The following is a 22,276-nucleotide window of genomic DNA, read 5'->3' as shown; positions in this document are numbered from 1 at the left end:
AATGATATGGTGCCAATTCCCGGTACCTGGAAAGCAATATCAATCGATACCAATTGTTCATGAGGTAATAAATATTAATTTGTTTAATAAAAAAATCCCATTTTTAACATTTAACAAAAAAATCTGCAAATGTTTGGGGATCTACTGTATTGCCAAAATAGCTGGCAACACCAGTGATAACAGAGGTAATTGTGTCTTGTTAAGTTTAGTAATTATGTACATCATGGTCTGGGGCTTCATGCGGGCTGCCAGCACTGGGGACCAGCGGTTCATTAAGGAAAACCTGAATTCCAACATGTAACTTTAGCCACAGTATGAGCATGCTCACTCTGAATTGTACTCAATTGTGCATGTTGCCAGTTTTTAAGACAATAGTGGCTGTGTGTTAACCCATTTTCAGTGGATAGTAACTTTATACAGTTTTTAAAGCTGTACACTGACTCTTCTAATTGATGTCTAAATTTAATTAATGAATTGTCCTTAGGAATATACATTTTTTTTAGATATTGTATCTATTTTTTCAATACCACAAGAACAAATGAATGAGATCAAGTTGTGTGTGTACCTGAGACACCTGCTGCATGCTGTTCCTCAGTTTCTCTACGTCAGCATTGTACTGTTCTCGAAGCGCCTCGATTTCCTTGTCATGTGTGGCCACCTCGTCCTTGAGGGCTCCCTTCAGCGCAGTCAGCTCCCTCTCTCGCTGCCGGAGCGTCTCCTCCAGCTTCTGCTTCAGCCGACCGACGTCCATCAGCTGCACCTCAAGAGACGCCACGTCCTGCAAACATCCCAGTTAGACACATCTCAATACCCGTTTTGTCAAGCCAGGTTCAATTTATACAACATTTTCTTTATTAAGATGTTTAATTGGTGCAATATATATATATATATATATATATATATATATATATATATATATATATATATATATATATATATATATATATATACACACACACACACACACACACACACACACACAGTATACATCCAGAATTAATAATGTGAGTTGTTGTACCGCCTTGTTGCTATTGTCTCTTCTCAGTTCATCTTGAAGCTCAGCCAGCTGGTCCTCCATGTCCCTGATACGAGCCTCAGCATTCTCCCTTTCAATGCGCAACTGAGTCAGTCTAAAAAAGTAAAGATTTTGTACATGAATAACTCATTCATCACACTCCAACTTACTTTGGACTTGTTATTAAGTTACAGTGTAGGTACTTTCTTACTTTTCATCTGTTCCGAGTTTCTGAAGAGTACATGGGAATAACAACAATTTTTAAAAAGCACGAGGAGCGGTGACCTCTGCCAGGGACGACCTCCCAATAGTAAAAAACCCCTGACCCCAAAAGGTGACTTTGTATTACAAAAGGCAACAGCAGAGGATGCATGTGCATATAAGAGCCAGTCTGCCTCACAACAAGAGGATAGAGAAAAAAAAAAAAGGTACTTAAGCACTACAGCATGCGGCTCTTTGACCACTCTGATGTGGCTCAGCCGCATACTTGCCGACCGCCAGGAGAAGTCTAGTAGATTTCCAAATTTTAGTGTCTCTATCAGAAATCTCCCAAGTAAACATTTTTCGATTTTCACCCGGACATCAACTTTAAGGGCGTGCCATGATGACAATGCCTCTAACACCCTTTCTACATGTCATCGCGCCAGGATTTTCAGCATCTATCTGCATGCCGGCCAGCCGGTCACATTTTGGATGCGACCTCTATCTGAACGCATACGCTACTGCAAGGCATAATTGTTTAACAGCCATACAGGTCACACTGAGGGTTGTGATATAAACAACTTTAACACTCTTACCAATATGCGCCACACTGTGAACCCACACCAAACAAGAATGACAAACACATTTCAGGAGAACATCTGCACTACAACACAACATAAACACGACAAAACAAATACCCAGAATCCCATTTTTTATTTTTATTTAGTGCTTATTTAACCATGTAATAATCCCTTTGAGATCAAAGATCTCTTTTCCAAGGGAGACCTGGCCAAGAGGGCATCAGCAAGGTTACAATAAAAACAGTAAACAACACATAAAACATCACATTTACAACATTAAAACTTGCTCATATGACACATGTGCATACGGACAAGGTAGACCGCAATCCTTTCACAGAAGCTTTAAACTCATTCAATGTAACAAGGGTTTGAAGTTGAATATTCGATTGTAGGTTATTCCAAGCCTTCGGTGCTGAAAACCTAAATGCTTTCTTGCCCAGTTCATTTCTTACTTTGGGGATGGCAAATTGAAAAACATTCATTGAACACAGATTGTGACTTCCTTGTTTTTTTGTTAAAAGACAAGATAAATAAGATGGAGTGATACAAAGAATGGTTTTGTAGATTAAAACATACCAATGATTGAGGCGTCGAGCACATAAAGATGTAAAGTTAACCATTGAGTATAAGACACAATGGTGAGTAAGGCGAGCGCAGTTGGTTATGAATCTCAGTGGCCCGTGGTGCACACTATCCAGCTTGTGGAGACAACCAGCAGTAGCATTCATGTACAACACATCTCTATAGTCAATAACAGGTAAAAAGGTTATTTCCACCAATTTGTGTTTCACAGTAAAAGAAAAGCAAGACTTGTTTCTATAATAAAATCCCAGTAAGAGTTTCAGTTTTTTTACAACATACGGAATGTGCTCCTTAAAACTCTAGTGGTCATCAATTAAAAATCCCAAATATTTAAAAGAAGATACTAACATAATTTGTAGCCCATTTCTCGTTAAAATGTTTTCACACAGTGCTGATCTTACTGTTTTTGATGTGGTAAGGAACATACACTTTGTTTTCTCTGCATTTAAAACCAGTTGAAGATAGCAAAGTTGTTCTTGTACTCTGTCAAATGCATGTTGTAGATATGTAAAGGCCTCAGCAGGAGTTGGTGCTGTCCAGTATACGACAGTATCATCAGCATAGAAATGGAAAGTTGAGTTCGGAATATTCTGTCCAAGATTATTTATGTAAATAGTGAATAATAAGGGGCCCAACACAGAACCTTGAGGGACACCCTTTTTCACTTGCAGTATGTTTGAGGAGGAACCTTCTATCTGAACAGCCTGAGTTCTACTTGTGAGGTAATTTGCAAACCATCCAACTGCTTGCTGAGAAAAACCAATAGCTGAAAGACGTTTGATTAAAATGACATGATCAACAGAATCAAATGTCTTTGAAAAGTCAATAAAGAGGGAGAGACAGCACTGCTTCTTGTCAGGAGCTTCAGTTACATCATTTATAAACTTCATAGCAGCAGTAACAGTACTGTGATTTTTGCGAAAACCTGACTGAAATGGTGACAGAACAAAGTTTGTTTACAAAAAGTCTTATCTGTTCACATGCGTCGGTTGAGGTGGGCGGGGTTGGGTTGGTGGTAGCTGTGTGTATATGATGCATGGGATTCTGGGTATTTGTTCTGTTGTGTTTATGTTGTGTTATAGTGCGGATGTTCTCCCTAAAAGTGTTTGTCATTCTTGTTTGGTATGGGTTCACAGCGTGGCGCATATTAGTAAGAGTGTTAAAGTTGTTTATATCACAACCCTCAGTGTGACCTGTATTGCTGTTGAATAAGGATGCCTTGCAGTCTCTTACGCGTGTCTGCAATAGCCTCGTCAAACAATTCTTTGGGCTGGCAAGCTATTTGTACAAGCTGTAGAGGGCGCTGGCGGTAGTGACATCATTGTACGCCCTTATCATTGTCCATTGGGTGAAAACCAGCTTACATTCAAGAGAATAATTACTCTGTAATTCGGGAGTCTCCCGGGAAAATTGGGATGGTTGGCAGGTGTGACGCTGTCAAGCGGCATTCATATAAAACTTGCGGGCCGCACTAACATTACATTTTGATATTAAGGTGCGGGCCGCGTGTCTGAGACCCCTGGTTTATACATAGCACAAAGCAAAAAAAAAAAACCTCTGTATGCAGTATTATTTCATTATAAATTTCTAAAGAGTTATGTGGCTCCCATTGTTTTCTTTACTTTGTGAAACGGGTCAAAATGGCTCTTTGAGTGGTAAAGGTTGCCGACCCCTGCACTACAGTATTGGACTATGATGGCGGACTCGCGCAAAGCTCTTCCGGTAAATCTTTACCATAAATGGAGATATCTGTGACGTCAGACTTGGTAAAAATGTCCCACAGTGGGCAAATTCCAAACGGCTCGTTTCCCAAAAGGATGAAGGAAGGCAAGATAGATCAATCAATCAAATTGCATTTGTGTAGCAATTTTCATCCAAATAAAATGTAGCACAAAGTGCTTTACATTTAAAAACTTGTCAAAAACAAATAAGTACAGGTTCAAACAGTGAGTCAGACCCTTCCCCAAACCACCCATATACACACATATTAAAAGTAATGTAAAAACGTATGTAGCTGAGCAAAGACGAACGAGGTGAGAAAACACTATCTCAGGGAGCCGAGTGCACCAGGAGCTGAATGACGACGGACCACAACTGCAACTCTGACACAGGGCACACAGCAAGGGACCCATGAGCCAGAGCCACAGTAGCCGAGGCACATCGGAGTCCCTAGTGCAGAAGGTTCCCCACTGAGGAAACGTTGGAAAGTAAAATATAGGAGGATGAAATCAAATTAATACGTTTTTATTATTGTGATGTATTATAATTAGTTAAATGCATCAATATTACATAGATATGTTGGTAAAAACAGATACAATTAAATAAATTGACATGGTATATACAGTAAAAGCTACCAAATACCAGATAAACACTGAGCTAAAGATATAATGCAATTATGAGATTAATACGAATATTAAATAAACGCCAAGTTAAAAAGGTAAGTTTTGAGCTTGTTTTACAAAATTGTAACATTTTCTGCAGCCCCGGACGTCTGGCAAGCTGTTTCACAAATGTGGGGTGATTTTGGACGTTTGGAACAGTTGGCTGGTGCCAGAAGACTTTAGGGGCCGCGAGGGCTCATATGGTGAAAGCAATTTGGAGCGATAATAAGGTCAAAGACCAATAAGGCATTTAAAAACCACCAAAATAATCTTAAAGTCGATTCTGGAACACACAATGCAGGGATTTTGAAATGGGTGAAATATGGGCCCGCCTTCTGGTCCTTGTCAGCAGACGAGCAGCTGAGTTTGGGAGTAATTGTCGTGGTAAATGTAGTGGTTCTGTACTTTTTTTTTAGGAAGACCAGAAAGCAGGGTAATAGTTATCAATGCGATTGGTAATTAAAGCATGCATTAGCGTCTCCATGTTGGCCCGAGATAGAATGGGGCAGACTCTGCCAATATTTTTAAGATGATAAAACCCTTTATTAGTGGTGTATTTTATGCGAGGGATAAAACCAAGCTCAGAGTCAAAAATCACACCCAAGTTATTCACTTGCGAAGATGAATTAAGAGAAAGTGACTGTATTTTTTTTTAAATTTCTCCCTCTGGGCCTCAAAACCAATAATAAAAATCTTAGACTTGCCCTAGTTAAGCTGGGACGGCGTGGCGCGGTTTGGAGAATAGCTGTGCCAGCTACCTGAGGGGTCGTGGTTCAATCCCCACCTTCTACCAACCTCGTCACGTCCGTTGTGTCCTTGAGCAAGACACTTCACTCTTCTTGCTGATGGGTTGTGGTTAGGGCCTTGCATGGCAGCTCCCGCCATCAGTGTGTGAATGTGTGTTTGAATGGGTGAATGTGGAAATAGTGTCAAAGCGCTTTGAGTACCTTGAAGGTAGAAAAGCGCTATAAAAGTATAACACATTTACCATTTAGACATCCAAGGTTTATTATCTAAAATACCGTTAAAAAGTGCATTCCATTAGTTTTGTGTCATCAGGAGACATGGATATGTTTGTATTGTCAGGATAACTTTTGAAGTTGATCCAATGTCTTCCGATGACAAGGCCAATAGGGAGCATTTACAAAATAAAAAGAACAGTGCCTAAAACTGACCCTTGGGGCACACCACATGTCGTTTTATGGGGGCTTGGAGGACCATGTATCCATACCTACCATGAATATTCTGTCTGCGAGATATGAGGTTTTATAAAGATCTCCGTTATGCCTCCAAGGTTTGATTTCAAACTTTCTGGATTTATACAAATCCCAATTCACAAAAACAGGTAACCATAGGTAAGAACAGTTGCTTTTGCTTTATAAATCCACTTTAAGCAGAAGATTTAAAAAAAAGATATATATCTAAATATTATTGTCTGTTGTTATGTGTGTTTTGCTTGTATTTTTTTTCTGATTGAACTCCTGAGATGTAACATGTACTAACAAACTCTGCAGACACTTTCTGTTCAAATCATTTTTTAGTTTGGATAAAAAACTTTTTGTTCCTGAAATGATCATTAAACTTGTTTTTTTGTGTTGGCACAAATTAATTTACACCACTGTAAATTCCAACTGCATCTTATTGTATGTTCAAAATAAGCTACAATGTTTGAGTTTTAAAAACTCTGTATTCTGGGTCACCACATGCCGAACCACTAGTGATAAGCACAAATGTATCAAGAAATAAAAGTAGGGGTGGGTACTAATTCCGGTGCTTTTTAGGAATGCCGGCGGTCCTACCTAAAAACCAACTCTGCCATATTACAGTACAGGTATAGACGTAACGCCCGGTTCCCAGTTTAACCAGCTCTTTGCACCTTGGCATTTGGCGATCACTCCAGCAGCACTGAGAACGGACAGATACACTTCCTCTAGGTTATATTGCAATTTTCAATGCCAACTCAAGTAAAGTAAGGCTCCATTTTTCAAAAAATGCACTAGCTTGATGCTAATATACATTGGCTTTGCTATTCACATGCTACTGATTAGCATTAGTGAATTCATATGGCGATTTCAACACTTCCGAATTTGTTGATGCAAACTACAATCAAACAGCTGGTGCGTGATAAGTACATTACTTACAGTATTGACACTTTTTAGGGCGGAACAAAACAACAACAAAAAATACTATATTACCCTTTAACGTCTTGGACTTGCCATTGTAATTGCAACTGAATGTTATATTGCAAATGTGACTGTTATAATAAAACATGATATAAACAACCGGACATTTACTTACAGTATAAACAATTTTTAGGCTGAAACTAAAGACGAGACAGCAAAGATGTACTAACTAGCCAACACACTATGAACTATACACTATTACCATCTAACATATTGGACTTGCAACTGTAATTTAAAGTCAAAAATGTATAAATAAAATAAGTTATTCCAACTGCCACTGCACTTTGCTGTGCTCCCTCGTAGTTGCGTTTTTCTTCGTTTCTTGCAATGAACCAAGTCAAATTCCTTGTGTGTTAAACATACTTGGCCAATGAACCCGATACTGATCCTAGACAGAAGTTATCATAATCAACTTATTTTTAAAAGTTTCAATAAAAAATAGATTTTACTATAAAAAAAACATTAAAATTAATCAACACACGCAAAAGTACCGAAAATCGGTACTGTTGAGTGCAAGTATTGATTAACAGGGTACCAAGATTGGTATCGTATCTGTTCAAATGTTATCGGTACCCATTTCTAAATAAAAGGCAATTTACCATTTAAAAATGTGTAGTTCAGTAACTGTTAACTTTAAAGAAAAGTTTTATGTATTTAGTACACCACTGATAATTTGTGTACTGCACAATGCAGTTTTTGATGACAAGCAAACTAAAACAACTTTAAAAGGAAAAAAAGTTGTTCTCTCTGTGCCCACAAAACATACCATGGGTTACCTGTACCATTGCACCCTTAGTGTGTTTGTTTAAGAAATCTGTGGTACTCACTCAGAGTGGCTATCACTCAGTTTTTTCTTCTTCCAGTCCAACGTCTCCTGCAGTTGCAGATTTGCATCCAAGCAGGAGTCCAGCTCATCTTTCAGCGCTTTATCGGCCTGGCTGACAGAGCTCTGCGCAGAGGCAGAGATGATAAATAAATGAATAACGACTTGGGAAAGCTTTGAAGCGTAAACAATGAGCTTTTAGCAAATGTTAAAGCTGCCTGGGCAACTGCCCAAAGATCAATATTCAGCTGGGATTAAGTTCTTATGGGCTATTAGAGATTAAGAACTTCTTTAAAACAATACGTAAGTAGTCATTACCAAAATTGCAAGGGTGTGTGTGTGTGTGAGTGTGTGCGCACACCTCTGACCAGGCCAGAGGATTTAAGGGATTAATCTGTGGATTAAACTGAAGCCCACTCCACAGTATCCAAAACCCTCCTTAGGGTTGTTATAAAGACATAAACACTTGAACAAAGCAACTGTAAGAGCTGCTGTTCTGCTTTCAAGGAGACCTTCATTAGTATCTGAGTGTCTCCTCCACCTACCCGCCGTTCTGTTCGCAAGGCGCTCTGGAGCTCCGCCACTTTCCTCTCAAACTCCCTCCTTTCTCTCGTGAAGTCCGGGAGCGGTTCTTTGTGCTGGTAAAGATGAAGTTGTGTTAGAAATATTTAAGTGGGTGAAATGTTTCCAGGGAGGAGCTAACCTGAAAGCTCTGCATCCTCTGACATATGATGTTGACTTTATGTTTGATGGAAACATCGCTCTCGTTGGTGCTAAGGTGGGAAAAGAAAATCAAGACCACCTTTCTACAGCAATGCAAGAGTCTGAATATGTCAAGTGGGCAACTGTACCCTTCTCTCAGGATGCTGTATATTGCCTGCATGGTCTGCTCCTCCTCACTGTTCATCTCTGTACTCTGGTCCAGCAAAAGATCAGGAGTCACCTTAAGATACAGATCAAAATACTACTCTTAAGAGTCCAAACACCCAGCCATGAGACACTTATTGAGATTTATATATGTAAACCAGTAGGTGGCCTATTTTTGTGTTGATTGGTTATTGTCCCAGGCAGCGGAAAATAGGCTGCTGACTACAATAGGACAATAACTAATCAACACAAAGGCACGTTGACTTCCGGGCGGAAGTTAGTGTACAACTTGGACAAGTCGTTACCTCAAACTGTCCTCCAGAAAAGATATTTGAAGCCAGGGAAGCCAAACAATAGTTTGTGAGGTATTTACATCATTAAGTTATTTTTTTCTGAGAAACAGCATATTCCAGACTGATGTAAACATGTGCACTGCAGGAGACACTTTCTCACAAAGTAAAAGTTGAAAGACACTTAAGTGAAGATTATTGTTTTATACTAGTTACACCGAATGTTTTCATTGTCACTTTAAAGGGGAACTACACTTGAAAAAATAGTTGTTTCCTATCGTCCACAATCATTATGAAAGACACGATGACTGATGGATTTTTTTTAATGCGTTCTAAATATTAAATAAAGTTCAGCTTAGAGCGGGAGCCTATGAGAGCTTTGCTATTTTGCCCAAAAAATAATTAACAACCATTCAAAAAACACTCACAATACTCAATTTACATTTCGTAACCAAGTGTTAGTGATATTGTTATTATAAGCTCTAAGCAGACAAACTATAACGCGACGTGATCATTTTCACGTGTACCTATGTTCACATCATCGAGTAGTCTACTGCTTCCTCACTTCCCTGCTCGCAGTAAGTTTGCTATAGATCATAAATTATGTCTCTCACTTGAAAAGTAGATGGTTGAGGATATCATCCGACAAGTGAGAACACTTTGACAGCCATTTAGGACAAGCACTTGTTCCCCACCCCGTTTTTTTGCAAGGTTTATGAGACATTCTTCGTCTAAACGGGAACATATGAACATCGTAGTAGTAGGCATCCTAATGACAGCATGCCTTATACAGTAAGTGACGTGTGTTCATGTTTGTTGGCTCTCATTAAGTCTGCAAGCAACATACATAAGTGATGAAGATTAAAAAAAAAAACATTTAGAAACATTTAATTTCCATATGCTTACAATGATCAAAATATGTAAATATGCAATGCTATTATAAATGTGCCCGTTACTACATAACATATATACAGTCGTGGTCAAAAATGTGCATACACTTGTGAAGGACATAATCCACAAGCTTCTGTTGAGTTTGTGACCACTCCTCTTGACAAAATTGGTGCAGTTTAGCTAAATTTGTAGTTTCTTTGACATGGACTTGTTTCTTCAGCATTGTCCATATGTTTAAGTCAGGACTTTGGGAAGGCCATTCTAAAAACTTAATTCTAGCCTGATTTAGCCATTCCTTTACCACTTTTTACGTGTGTTTGAGGTAATTGTCCTGTTGGAACACCCAACTGCGCCCAAGACCCTACCTCCAGGCTGATGATTTTAGGTTGTCCTGAAGAATTCGGAGGTAATCCTCCTTTTTCATTATCCCATTTACTCTCTGTAAAGCAACAGTTCCATTGGCAGCAAAAACAGGCCCAGAGCATTAAACTATCAACACCATGCTTGACGGCAGGAAGGTATTCCTGGGATTACAGGCCTCACCTTTTCTCCTCTAAACATATTGATGGGTATTCTGGCCAAACAGCAACATTTTTGTTTCATCTGACCACAGAACTTTCCTCCAGAAGGTCTTATCTTTATCCAGGTGATGTCAGATGAAAAAAAAAATTGAACTGTTTGAGCGATTTTTTATTTATTAATTTTTTAACCGGGGCAGCACGGTGGTGGAGGGGTTAGTGCGCCTACGTCACAATACGAATGTCCTAAGTAGTCCTGGGTTCAATCCCGGGCTTGGGATCTTTTTGTGTGGACTTTGATTGAGTTTGCACGTTCTCCCTGTGACTGTGTGGGTTCCCTCCAGGTACTCGGGCTTCCTCCCACTTGCAAAGACATGCACCTGGGGATAGGTTGATTGGCAACCCTAAATTGGCCCTAGTGTGTGATTGTGAGTGTGAATTTTGTCTGTCTGTCTATCTGTGTTGGCCCTGCAATAAGGTGGCGACTTGTCCAGGGTGTACGCCGCCTTCTGCCTGATTGTAGCTGAGATAGGCACCAGCGCCCCCCGCAACCCCAAAGGGAATAAGCGGTCGAAATGGATGGATTGATGTATTTTTTAACGGACCCTGCCTTATTTGCGTTTTTATTGATCGTGTTCAAAGTAATGAATTGTCCGGTACAATTTCTTAAATTTTGATTCGCCAAAAGGTTTATCAATCACAAATACTGCCTCACTCGGACAACTTTACCGCAAGGGGATGTCAAAAGAAAGACTTCATGGTAAACACTAAGGTGAGTGTAAAGTCAACCCTTTTAACTTCATCCTGTGCCATGTCTCCAGTAAATGAGTTGTTTTAGTCTTTGTGAGTCTAAGGAAACTTCACTTTTATCTTCCGCTGGATCGACACCGTTCGAGGATGGAGACAGGCTAGCTGTTAGCTTCAAGCTAACCAGCACCCGAGCAGACTTCTCCAGCCCAAAAACATACTTTGCAGGTCAACAAACGGGGAAAATGTATGCCTTTTGAAGTGTTAATATGTGAGGAGTGTTCAAAAGGAGTCTCTTGTAGAAGAGGCTGACAAGTTAGCAAATGTCGCTCCCATCGCTGACAGTGACGTCATTACCGTCATTGTTTACTGAAGCAGAGATGCTGACTGTGCGTTATGATAAAAGCTTCTCAGATTTAATTTTCTATTATCTATAGCAGGGGTGTCAAAAGTGTGGTCTGGAGGCCATTTGTGGCCTGCAACTAATGTTTTAAAGGCCCACGGCACATTCTAAAATCACTATTAAAATGAATAAAAACATAACAGAAGTGGAATAAAAAACCTTAGAGGTGAAATGTAATTTAGAAAAAGTTTAAATGTTGACTAATAAAACAAAGACGTTTTTTTCTTTAAAACTGTCATTGCTCAATACATAATATTGAATCAAAATCAATGTTTTTATGAATTATTGACCTATCCAAGGCTCTGATTACTCCAAATCAAATATTCCACTTTGAAAAATATATTTTGTAGGAGATTTTGCATCAAATGTTTTCTATGACAAAAAGGGCAGAAAACGAACAAACAAAACAACAACAAAAAGTTTAGATCCATAAGGTCAGTATAGCTCGGTCGGTAGAGTGGTCGTGCCGGCAACTTGAGGGTTCCAGGTTCGATTACCGCTTTCGCCATCCTAGTCACTGCAGTTGTGTCCTTGGGCAAGACACGTTATCCATCTGCTCCCAGTGCCACCCACACTGGTTTAAATTTAACTTAGATAATGGGTTTCACTTGGTAAAGCGTGTTGAGTCACTAGAGAAAAGCCCTAAATAATTATAATTCACTTCACTTCACTTCATGAAGGAAATAAAAATGAATGTTAATAACTGAATATATCAATATATGCATCAAAATGTGTTATGGAATTAAGTAATGTCTATTACAACCTTCTTCCAAAACACAATATAGAATGTGAGATACAACAGGATAATGTATATGTTTATCATTTGTTTTCAAAGCGGTTACAAAAAAAGTGGGACTCCAAAAATGTACAGTTGGATCCCATTTTTATGACTTGATTGGGTCCCTGGGACGTTGGGACCCCATTTTAAAAATTCCTAGCGCCAACACCGATATATCGATTCATACTGTAACTACCTGTTAGTGTTGATGTGTATGTAAGTGTGTTACAATGGTAATTTTCTCATGATCTTAAACACACCATGTTGGCGAACAATAAGGAAATGTTATTGTGTGTCTAGCATTGAAACATGGGGATGGAGAGGAAATACTTGTTGGAATTGGGCCGGTTGTTAGCATAAGACTGGTAATAAAACTAAAAAGAGTGTCAGACTTTGTGTGTCTTCTACGAGATGCTATCATACATTATATTACTTTGATTTGTTTTTCTCGTAAAAAAAACATAATTTTTAAGGTGTGGCGGCTAATATTTGCTATGGGGCACTGCCACGATCAAACAATTTAAGGTGAAACCCTGTTCAATGTTGTTATACACAATATAGAATAAAACTAGTTTTTTTCTTCATATGACCATTTTAGTCATAAATTATTCAACATTTGAAAAAAATGCTTAATTTCAACTAAAATAATAACACAGTAAGGCTAGTGTGATATGTACTTATTGATATAGTCATGAAGTGCTGGTATTACTGTGAATGTATTCTTTGAGATGCTCTGCAATAACCTTAATAGTGGTTTCAAAACAACTTTTTATAGATGCGTTAGGCTTTATAAATTATATTTTAGTCGACAAAATTTACCGCATTTTCCGGACTATAAGGCGCACCTAAAATCCTTTTTTCCCCTCAAAACTCAACAGTGCGCCTTGTAACCCGGTGCGCCTAATGTACGGAATAATTCTGGCTTTACTTCCCGACCTGGAAGCTATTTTATTTGGTACATGGTGAAATGATAAGTGTGACCAGTAGATATCAGTCAAACATAAGAGATATGTGTAGACTGCACTATGACGTCAGTTACACACAAAAGATATGTTTAGACTGCAATATGACTCAAGTAAACAACACCAACATTTTATATGTGCCATTGAAAATATAGAACATTACACAAGGCGCTCAAAAATATATCAAAATGTTTTAGTACGACTTTGGTGAGCTATGAAGTCGCACTGCTGGATGGATTGTGCTGCGCTTCAACATACAAGTATTATGGTGTGTGTATAAATAATACATATTATATGGCATTTTGTTTTGCAATATTTTGCAAAAGCAACTTTTCTTACCTAATGGTACCTGCTAATCTGTATTTGGGATCTGCATAAGTCCTGAAAAATTGTGCACGTCCACCTTTCTGAATGTGCCGATACCTTAGCTTCTTCTTTTTCTCTATCTTCTTGTTATTGGACGTTCATCCTCCGCTGTTGCCATTTCTAATATAAAGTGTTGTAAAGTTCTTACTTTTATCTGTCAGTAAACTCGACATGAAACGCTAAAACAAACCGGTAGTGTAAGTTTACATTATTCACCCAAGGAACTTTAGTTATTAGAGAGTTCCGGTCGGACAGTTTTTCACGGGACACATTTCTGGCGGATGAGGAGATACTGTACTGGTCCGTTATTGATTTAAGTAAAGTCTAAAAGTCATTAAAACAGTTAGCTCTATCTTTTGACACTTCTTCCACTACCCGTCCTTGCATGCTACACCAAAGATGATGGAGAAAAGACGCTGTCGAAGGTGAATCACGTAAATAAGACCGCCCACAACCACAAAACGTCGCATCCCGAAGCGACTGTCAGAAAGTGGCTTTAAGATTATCTGTAAAACTTAATATATGCAACATTTTGACCACAAAAAAACACCTTATATGTTATGGAGACCACATGGAAGTATTTTCAATTTAGAAAAAAAAAATATGACTCCTTTAATGCACCCTATATTCCGATGCGCCTTAAATATGAAAAAAGATCGAAAATAGACCATTCATCGGTAGTGCGCCTTTTAATCCGGTGCGCTCTATTGTCCGTAAAATACTGTACTGTAATTTTAGTGGACTAAAATGTTGAGGATTTTAGTAGACGAAACCTAAATCAATTTAGATGACTAAAACTAAAATATTTTTTTGTCAAAAGACTGACTAAAATCCAATTGATAACTGCTGTGTAAATTAACGCTGCCAATGGGAGACCAACCTGTCTAAAAGGTTGTCACCTAGTTGGTAAATAACAGTAGGAGGATTTATTGTGCTAGTTTGAAGATAATAGTAATCAATGAAAATCTAATATAGTTGAATAATTGTAACCAACTAGTAAACTGTGTAAACATATTTCCTGCAGTGGACATGTGTGTTTTGCATAACACGGCTACTTTTTTCCAATATGTGTAACTGGACCAAAAACAAACTGTTTCTCAGGAGGATAATCAGGTCAACACGGTAGGCAATTCTTACTTGTGGCTCTGTATCCACGGCAACGTATCTGCCTGCTGACGTCCGCTTATTACCCGGGTGTCCAGGAAGGTTAGCGTGACTGCTCTGGCTGCGTGCCGGGCTGCTGTGAGTTGAGGACGAAGGCGAAGTGTAATGGTTGGCGGTGCCGCGTGGAGGCGCAGCTCTGGGATTGCGGGAAGGGGATACGCCTCGCTGCTGACCTCCACTTCGACCGTCATCAAACCTGTTGACCAGTCGGTTGACAGAGTGTGCTTGCTGGGGGGCATTTGGGAAGGCCTGGCTGTCGCTCGATAGCGACCCCACTGAGCCGTTGAGTCTTGCCTTATAAGAACCATCCCAGGCATTCTGAGCTGGTTCTCGCTCTCCTCGTACTCCTAGCCCGCTGTCCAGGTTGCCATAGCTACCAGACTTACCATCCCCTGGAGGCCTAGACAGCTGGAACTCCTCGTCATCAGCACCCCCCTCCCTGTCCAGGAGAGATCCATGGGATTGGGCCCGGCGGAGCGCGCCTCCTTGCCCCCCTTCCTCATGCGCTCCCTGTGATATTGGCTCACCCCTCTCCCTCCTGCGGGGGAGGCTGCTGTAGCCAGAGTTGTACTGAGTTCTAAGCTGGACTCCGTACGAGTCGCCCTCTTTGCCGTCTTTCAGAACCACGTATGGCTGTCCCGCGATGCCTTGCACCCTGACCGCTACACCGTACTTGGAGTAGGTCTGAGACTTGGTCTTGGGTTGGGGGCCAGGCTGCCTTTCGCCGTATTCATGGAGGTCATTGATGAAGCGGATCTGGACACCGTGGTCCACTGGAGTCTTCCGACCGGAAGAGGACGTGTTCATGCTGCCAACACTACGACAAAACATAATGACATGAATATAATAACACATTACATTATAATATTTCAATCTGAATCATTTTTATCTTCCTTGCTGTATGCATTTTAGACTGCATTTATTTTTGGTTTTATTTTTTATACTTACATGTTTAATACACCTGTATATTTTTTTTTACACTGTAAAACAGGGATCTTCAACGTTGTCCCGGCCAAGGAACCCCTACTTATATATCTAGTAAAAATATCAGTTTTATATTAAACTGGCCAAAAAGGTAAGATATTCAAATAATAGCAGTAGTGCAGCTAAAAGCTAGCTGGCAATTAGTTCACTAATCACTAGCTGGCAAGTAACGTGCTTATCGCTAACTGACAACTAGTACGCAAACTGCTAGCTTGTAACTAGACTGCTAATAGCTAGCTGGCAACTAGTTTGCAAAACGCTAGTTGGCAACAAGAGCACTAATCGCAACATAGCAAATGGCACGTGAAGTGCTAGCTGACAACTACGACAATAATCAATAGCTGGCAAATAGACCGCTCATCGCTAGCTAGCGACTAAGGTCCTAATCGCTAACTAATATATAAATCGCTAGCTGTCAACTAGAGCACTTATCACTAGCTGGACACTTGCTTGCACATCGCCAGCTGGCAACTACAGCGCTAATCAGGAGTCGGCTACTACAGTGTGAATCGCAAGCTGGCAACTACAGCGCTAATTGATAGTTGGCAACTACAGCACTAATCGCTAGCTGGACATTTGTTTGTATATTGCCAGCAGACAATTACTGCGCTAATAGCTAACTGGCAACAACAGCACTGGCAACAAGAGCGCTAGCTTGCTGCAACTCGAGCTGGCCTACAAAACTCTTATCACTACTATAGCTGGCAACTAAAGCTCTAATTGACAGGTGGCAAATATTTCAAAACTCTCTGGCTGGCAATTACAGCGCTAATCACTTTTTTAGCAGCTACAGCGCTAATGGCAGGCTGGCAACTAACTCTAATCGCTAGCTGGCATCCAAAACTCTAAATCTAATAGTCTGAAATCCACCTTTGTTATTTCATCAACATCAACCTTTTTTACCCCACTTTCTATGGGGCGCCGTGAGTGATGACCCATTTCTGCAAATCTGTACAATGTTGTTTGTTTAATCTTTAACAGGTTAGTGCTGAAAACAAAATGTTGTTATACTTGTGCAATGCGATAATGATAATTCCCGTTCCAGTGAAAATGCCACTGTAGCCAGCAACTCCAGTTCAAATCGACAGGTGGCAAATAGGTCCAAAATTTGCTAGCTGGCAACTACATCTCTAATCGCTAACTGGCCACTAAAGCTCTAATCCCTACCTGGTAACTGGGGCGTTAATCGCGAGCTGGTGACTAGCAATCTTAAATGCTAGCATGAACACAACAATATAGTTATTTCATGTTTTTATTTATTTAAAAAGTGCAAGGTACAGTGAGTAGGGGGTCCTTGCCAGAGAGTTGTTTATAAATGGCTTCCAAAGCCATTTATAAACAAATCTATAGTGTGTTGGATCAATGTTAATTATGTGTATTTAAAAACCACATTTGTGGAAAATAATATATATGAACAAATCCAATGTACTAAATATTTTCCAACCCACTTGCAATACCTCTGCGGATAGCCTTTTAAAGACCTCTGCTGTAAAATGTCTTTTTAGTTTTTGAAAAGGGCACCATAAATAAAATATTAACAATATATAATAATAAATTATTATTATCATTATTATTTTTATGAAGTCTAATTGTGACTGATCACTGGTCCTGGTCATGGTTTACTGCAGTGGTCCCCAACCACCGGGCCGCGCCATTGCCCGATTGGTACCGGGCTGCAGAAGAATGTTTTATTAATTTTTATTAAAAAAAAAAATAAATAAATAAATAAAAACAATTTTTTTTTTTTTTTTAATTAAATCAACATAAAAAACACAATATACTGCACCAACCACAAAAACCTCCCTTTTTCATGAAAAAAACATCCCTTTTTCATGACAAAGAAAAAAAATATATATAAAAATAAAGGATCCCCCCCCCCCCCCCCCCCTCCCCGGGCCGCGGGACAAAATATTAAGCGTTGACCGGTCCGCGGATACAAAAAGGTTGGGGACCACTTGTTTACTGTATTGGTTACATTGAGAACCATCATGTTGGCAGTTGCACAATTTAACATGTCCAAAAAGGAGCAGGAAGAAGTGGAACGTATTCAACCCGACCCCTTCTCCATGTCTCAACATTTACGGATAATTTCTTCACAACCTGTGTTTAGCATGCTCACACTTACAATAACTAATGTGATTACATTGTATTTATTTAAAAAATGTTTGACTTGGAAGTGATTTCATTAATCTATTGTCTTTTCTTTTAAGTTGTCTTTATCACTTGCATGAATGTACGAGTTAGACATTTTCACTTTGTTCAAGTTGGGCACAGTTTGACCATTAAAGGTTTCACGATAAAAACAGCCAGAATTGTTTTTTTTGTTTTTTCTTGCGAAACAATATAAAACACATTTTCTCACATTTGATCCACAGCAGCTTTAGTATAATTCCTGGAATGAAGAAATCGAATCAACAAGACCTTTAGACTGTGGGCAACCCTGAAAGAGCAGCACATTCATAACATGACTGCTTGTGTGGACTTTGTCCTCAGTTCAGTGCGATGCATTAGTGATTAACCTGAAAGCACACACCCATGTATCACTTTCGCTTGAAAGGACCGACCATGTAGCATACTTCAGCTATCTACTTCCTAAAGACAAATTCTTTGACGCTCATATTTGCACTTTGTATTGTCCTTGTATCGCTGTACTAAACCTTGATGAGTGATTTGAGTTGGGAGGACTACAGTGTGGAGGTTTAAATGTCACACTTTCAGTCATGGTGTTGTGCACTTGGCTAAAAGGTATTCAAGCACTCCCTACTGACCTCTTCGCCCGTTACCTCCCACTCGCTCTCTATGGCCTTGCAAGGTGAGAGACGGAAAGTGGGTAAACAGAGAAGGCGATGGCGAGGAGAACTTCTTCGCTCTCATGAGCACCTAATGTGCTTACCGTCTGAATGGCCACACCAAAAGTAACAGAGTTGACTTTGTTTTGCATATACACACCTCCCTACTGGTGGATGCTTACATACAAAACACATTCTTAAATCTTAATGCTAATATTGGAATCCAATGTCTATAGTGACTAGTCCGAACTGGAACTGCACTTTTTGAGGGGAATTTTCCTTACTCACTATCCCTATGTAAGAAAATATGTTGTTTTTTTTAATTCATTCTAAGGCCCTGTCTACATAAAGCTGGATAACCCCTTAAACTAATAATTATTTAGCCTAAGCCCCGTGTCAGCCACACTACACTATTGTTTAATATTCCCCTCCTTGGATATTTTTTCTACACCGATAAGTGCGCCGTGTATTTCTTGAATCTCCGGCTCTTAGCTTTGTATGGACTCATTGATCGTTTAAAAACTGAGTTTGGAGAGGAAGTGAAGTCAGAAAAAACGCGCACAGCCAGCTTCATAACATCTGGTTTCGTTAATCGGAGCTAACCACTGGAAAGATGGAGGCGAGTCATCCAGATATGCCCATGTTTCTCCTTCCTCTATATGTACAGATGCTTGTGGAAATCACACATGAATAGAAAGAAACTCTCGATTGCAGCTATTTGGGATAAAACACATCTCAGACGGCAACATAGCAATGTTGAGCGACGGCAGCCTGGTGGGATATGTTTGTCAAGAGAACTTTCAAATGTCCAGGTCAGCTGTGATTCCACTTACCGAAAGACAAAGTCCATTTGTCTCGGACAAAGAGAATGCAGGTTCCCGTGGATGTGATAAAAAAGGTATCGTGTTGTTTGTATTATGTGGCTGTCGAGCGAAGATTTCGGAATACAGCTAATGCATTTGGACTGGCAAAGCGTCACGTTAATTGCGTAAGCAACGCTGTTTTGACCCCTCCGCCTGCAGACCTTCCTGCAAGCTTTGTGTGCACTTAAAAAAAAAAATCCAAAGTTTGCATCAAAAGAGACACAGATCGCAGAGCTGTGATTGGTCAGTTTTTGCAGAGAAGGCTCCCCAAGCACAAAAAAGCAGACTCTGTTTGAATTGCACAAATTATTGCATGAAATAAAACAAAAGTGACTAAACAATTGCATTAAAACGGATATTGCGTACTTTATATCTCAAAGCATGAAAGTGTCCTTTTGTTAGCTTATTATGGTGTACGATACTCTTTTTAACTTTTAATGCAAAACATAATGACAGATGACCATACACATTTAAACCAGTATGTCGTTAAATTCGTACTTCTCAGTTTTGTTTACTTACAATTAAATAGCTCACTTTTGTCTCATGTCCCGAAAGGCCGAAAATAATGATAGCATCATCTGCCGCGAGTCGATCAGAATTGGCACAGTCCAAGGTATTTTCCTCTGATTTAGGAGTAAAATGTGCATTAAACTGATGATTCTAAATGATTAGTTCCAGTGTAGACAAAGGCGTTGATGTTGAGGTTGTCCTTAAGGATTTCCCCTAAACTGCCAAGATGGCTGTGGCGGTGGGGACATGGTCACGATGACGGCATCAAGTAATTTGCGGAATTTGCTATGATATGATTTTCTTTAAAAAGGCTCGAAAAACGTAAACAAAAACATTTAAAACAAATCTGTTATTACCGTATTTCCTTGAATTGCTGCCGGGGCGCTAATTAATTTAAAACCTCTCACTTCTGCGCTTACCAAAGGCATGCGGTAAAAGTAAGCATGCGCTAATTATTTTAAAACCTGTTCTCACTCCGGCACTTACCAAAGGCATGCAGTTAAAATTTGAGTGTGATGTAAGGATACCATCATGAAAAGCACATTTAATTAAAAAAACGTTATTATGGTCTTACCTTTATGTAACGCATGTGTCAAATACATACAGTACATACATTTGTGGAGATTATTAGGCTCTTGCCTTTCTGTTTCCTCTTTGCGCGCTTCCTAGTCACGTGACCACCACAGTCCAATCAGCTGTAGTTGTATGCCGGTAGCAGGAAGTGACTGGTATGCTCTTGCTGTCTTTACTCTTTGGGAACAGCACCGAGTTCCCACGCCGCCAACTCCACCGTGCCCTGCCTGTCTGTCGAACCGTCTGCTTCACAGGTATATTAATAAAACATAGCTGCTTACTGTTTGTTTTAGCATACCGGTATTCAATAGCTTGGATCTTAAATCCTAATGAATAGCTCTTAATCTTCTTCCCTTATTGCGATTTCAAATTACCGGTATTGAAATCAGCCTCCTCCATTTTGAAAATGATGACAGGGGAAGTGTCCTTCGTGACGTCACGAGTTTGACCCGGCGGTAATACTAAGCGTGCGCTAATTATTTTGCGAAGCGAGTTTGACCTGGCAGTAATTCAAGGCAGGCGCATACTATATACCCGGCGACAATTCAAGGAAATACAGTAAATAGTATTAACATATATTTTTCTATCGTTTTGCCATATTTTCAATTGTTGCTGCTTTTTACATAAGATATTTTGTTGATATTTTTTCAAGTGTTTACAGAGTTTTAATGACTATGTTAATTGAAAACAACTACACTCTTCTTTTGGTGTTATTATAAAATGCACTCGTGTGTAGAGACTCTACTTCTGTCCCTCGATGTCCCTGACTAAAAAGGCTGAAGCGAGCATGATGTCACACTTGATTGGCGCTGTTAATCTGATTGGACTTTCTCTTTTTAAAAGCCGCCACAGTCTTCTTAATATTTGCACATTTCGTAGATGGCTCTCCACGTGAATATATCTGCAATAAATAGAAAAATCACATCCACCTTGCAGACATGCTGACAACGCTCCAGACAATGGCGTGCGTTTTGTTTACATCCAGTTTCAGCAGCGTGGTTTTCAGTGATCACAGTCTTTTTTCGGTGGTTGAGTTTTTGGTACATCACTCCTCAATAGTGCGCAAATAATAGACAATATAAATTTGAGGCCAGTATCTGTATTTTTTTTATTCCCCATCTCTCGGACAAATATTAAACAAAAGTAAACTTGAAAGCTTGTTCAATTTGAGATGTGAATTAGCCCTTCTTCCATTCAACGATCCATTTTCTACCGCGTATTCCCTTTGGGGTCGCGGGGGGCGCTGGTGCCTTCTTTACAGTTTAAAAACCAAAGTTGGATCAAAAGTGTTATATAAATAGAACATTTTTGTCACCTTTTTGTGACATAGTCGTAAAAAAACTAAATATATATATATCAACCAACAGCACAGTTAAATGTCTTGAAAACGTAAAAAAAAAAATCTCATAAGTGTCATTGTACAACTTTGGATGAAGTTTGTGTTTGTGGTGTGACTTTGTATCATCACCTTTAGAGCACGGTTAAGTCAATTTATTTTCTGCACCCGTGGGAGCTGCAAGAGGAAGCGGCGTCGCATCGCATTTGTGCAGCAGAGTGTGAATTCTGCAGCCGGCTGTCTTTCCACCAAGGTTGAAGAGACACGGCAGAGTTAAAGCTACATCAGCACCACAAGAGCGCTGCTGATCACTGCAACGCAGCTGCAGCACCGTCAAACTATGTTGTCGTGACGACACGTCATATCTGCTGGGCTTCTAATCTATGTCATGAAGGAGAAGCAGCTCCCGAGAGGGACATCAAGGACGAGGGGGACCCATCCTCCTATTGTCCAGCTCATGTGGGGCGGA

At 39.7% G+C, this 22,276-nt stretch overlaps 1 protein-coding gene across 1 annotated transcript in view; it reads right to left on the bottom strand.

Annotated features, from left to right (window-relative positions):
• Positions 1–22,276, bottom strand: part of LOC133539805 (cingulin) — a 67,859-nt gene that overhangs the window by 32,624 nt on the left and 12,959 nt on the right. The window contains exons 2-8 of the mRNA XM_061881992.1: positions 14,726–15,569; positions 8,618–8,709; positions 8,470–8,539; positions 8,312–8,404; positions 7,771–7,892; positions 1,019–1,130; positions 566–778 (exon numbers count right to left, since the gene is read on the bottom strand). Of these exons, the coding sequence (XP_061737976.1) occupies positions 566–778; positions 1,019–1,130; positions 7,771–7,892; positions 8,312–8,404; positions 8,470–8,539; positions 8,618–8,709; positions 14,726–15,559 (1,536 nt within the window). The 5' untranslated portion in view covers positions 15,560–15,569. The remainder of the gene's footprint in view (positions 1–565; positions 779–1,018; positions 1,131–7,770; positions 7,893–8,311; positions 8,405–8,469; positions 8,540–8,617; positions 8,710–14,725; positions 15,570–22,276) is intronic.

This window comes from Nerophis ophidion, linkage group LG21, assembly GCF_033978795.1.
Source record: "Nerophis ophidion isolate RoL-2023_Sa linkage group LG21, RoL_Noph_v1.0, whole genome shotgun sequence".
Taxonomy (NCBI): Eukaryota; Metazoa; Chordata; class Actinopteri; order Syngnathiformes; family Syngnathidae; genus Nerophis; species Nerophis ophidion.
Note: the sequence above shows the minus strand (reverse complement) of the source record. Positions and strands in the feature narration are given on the sequence as shown.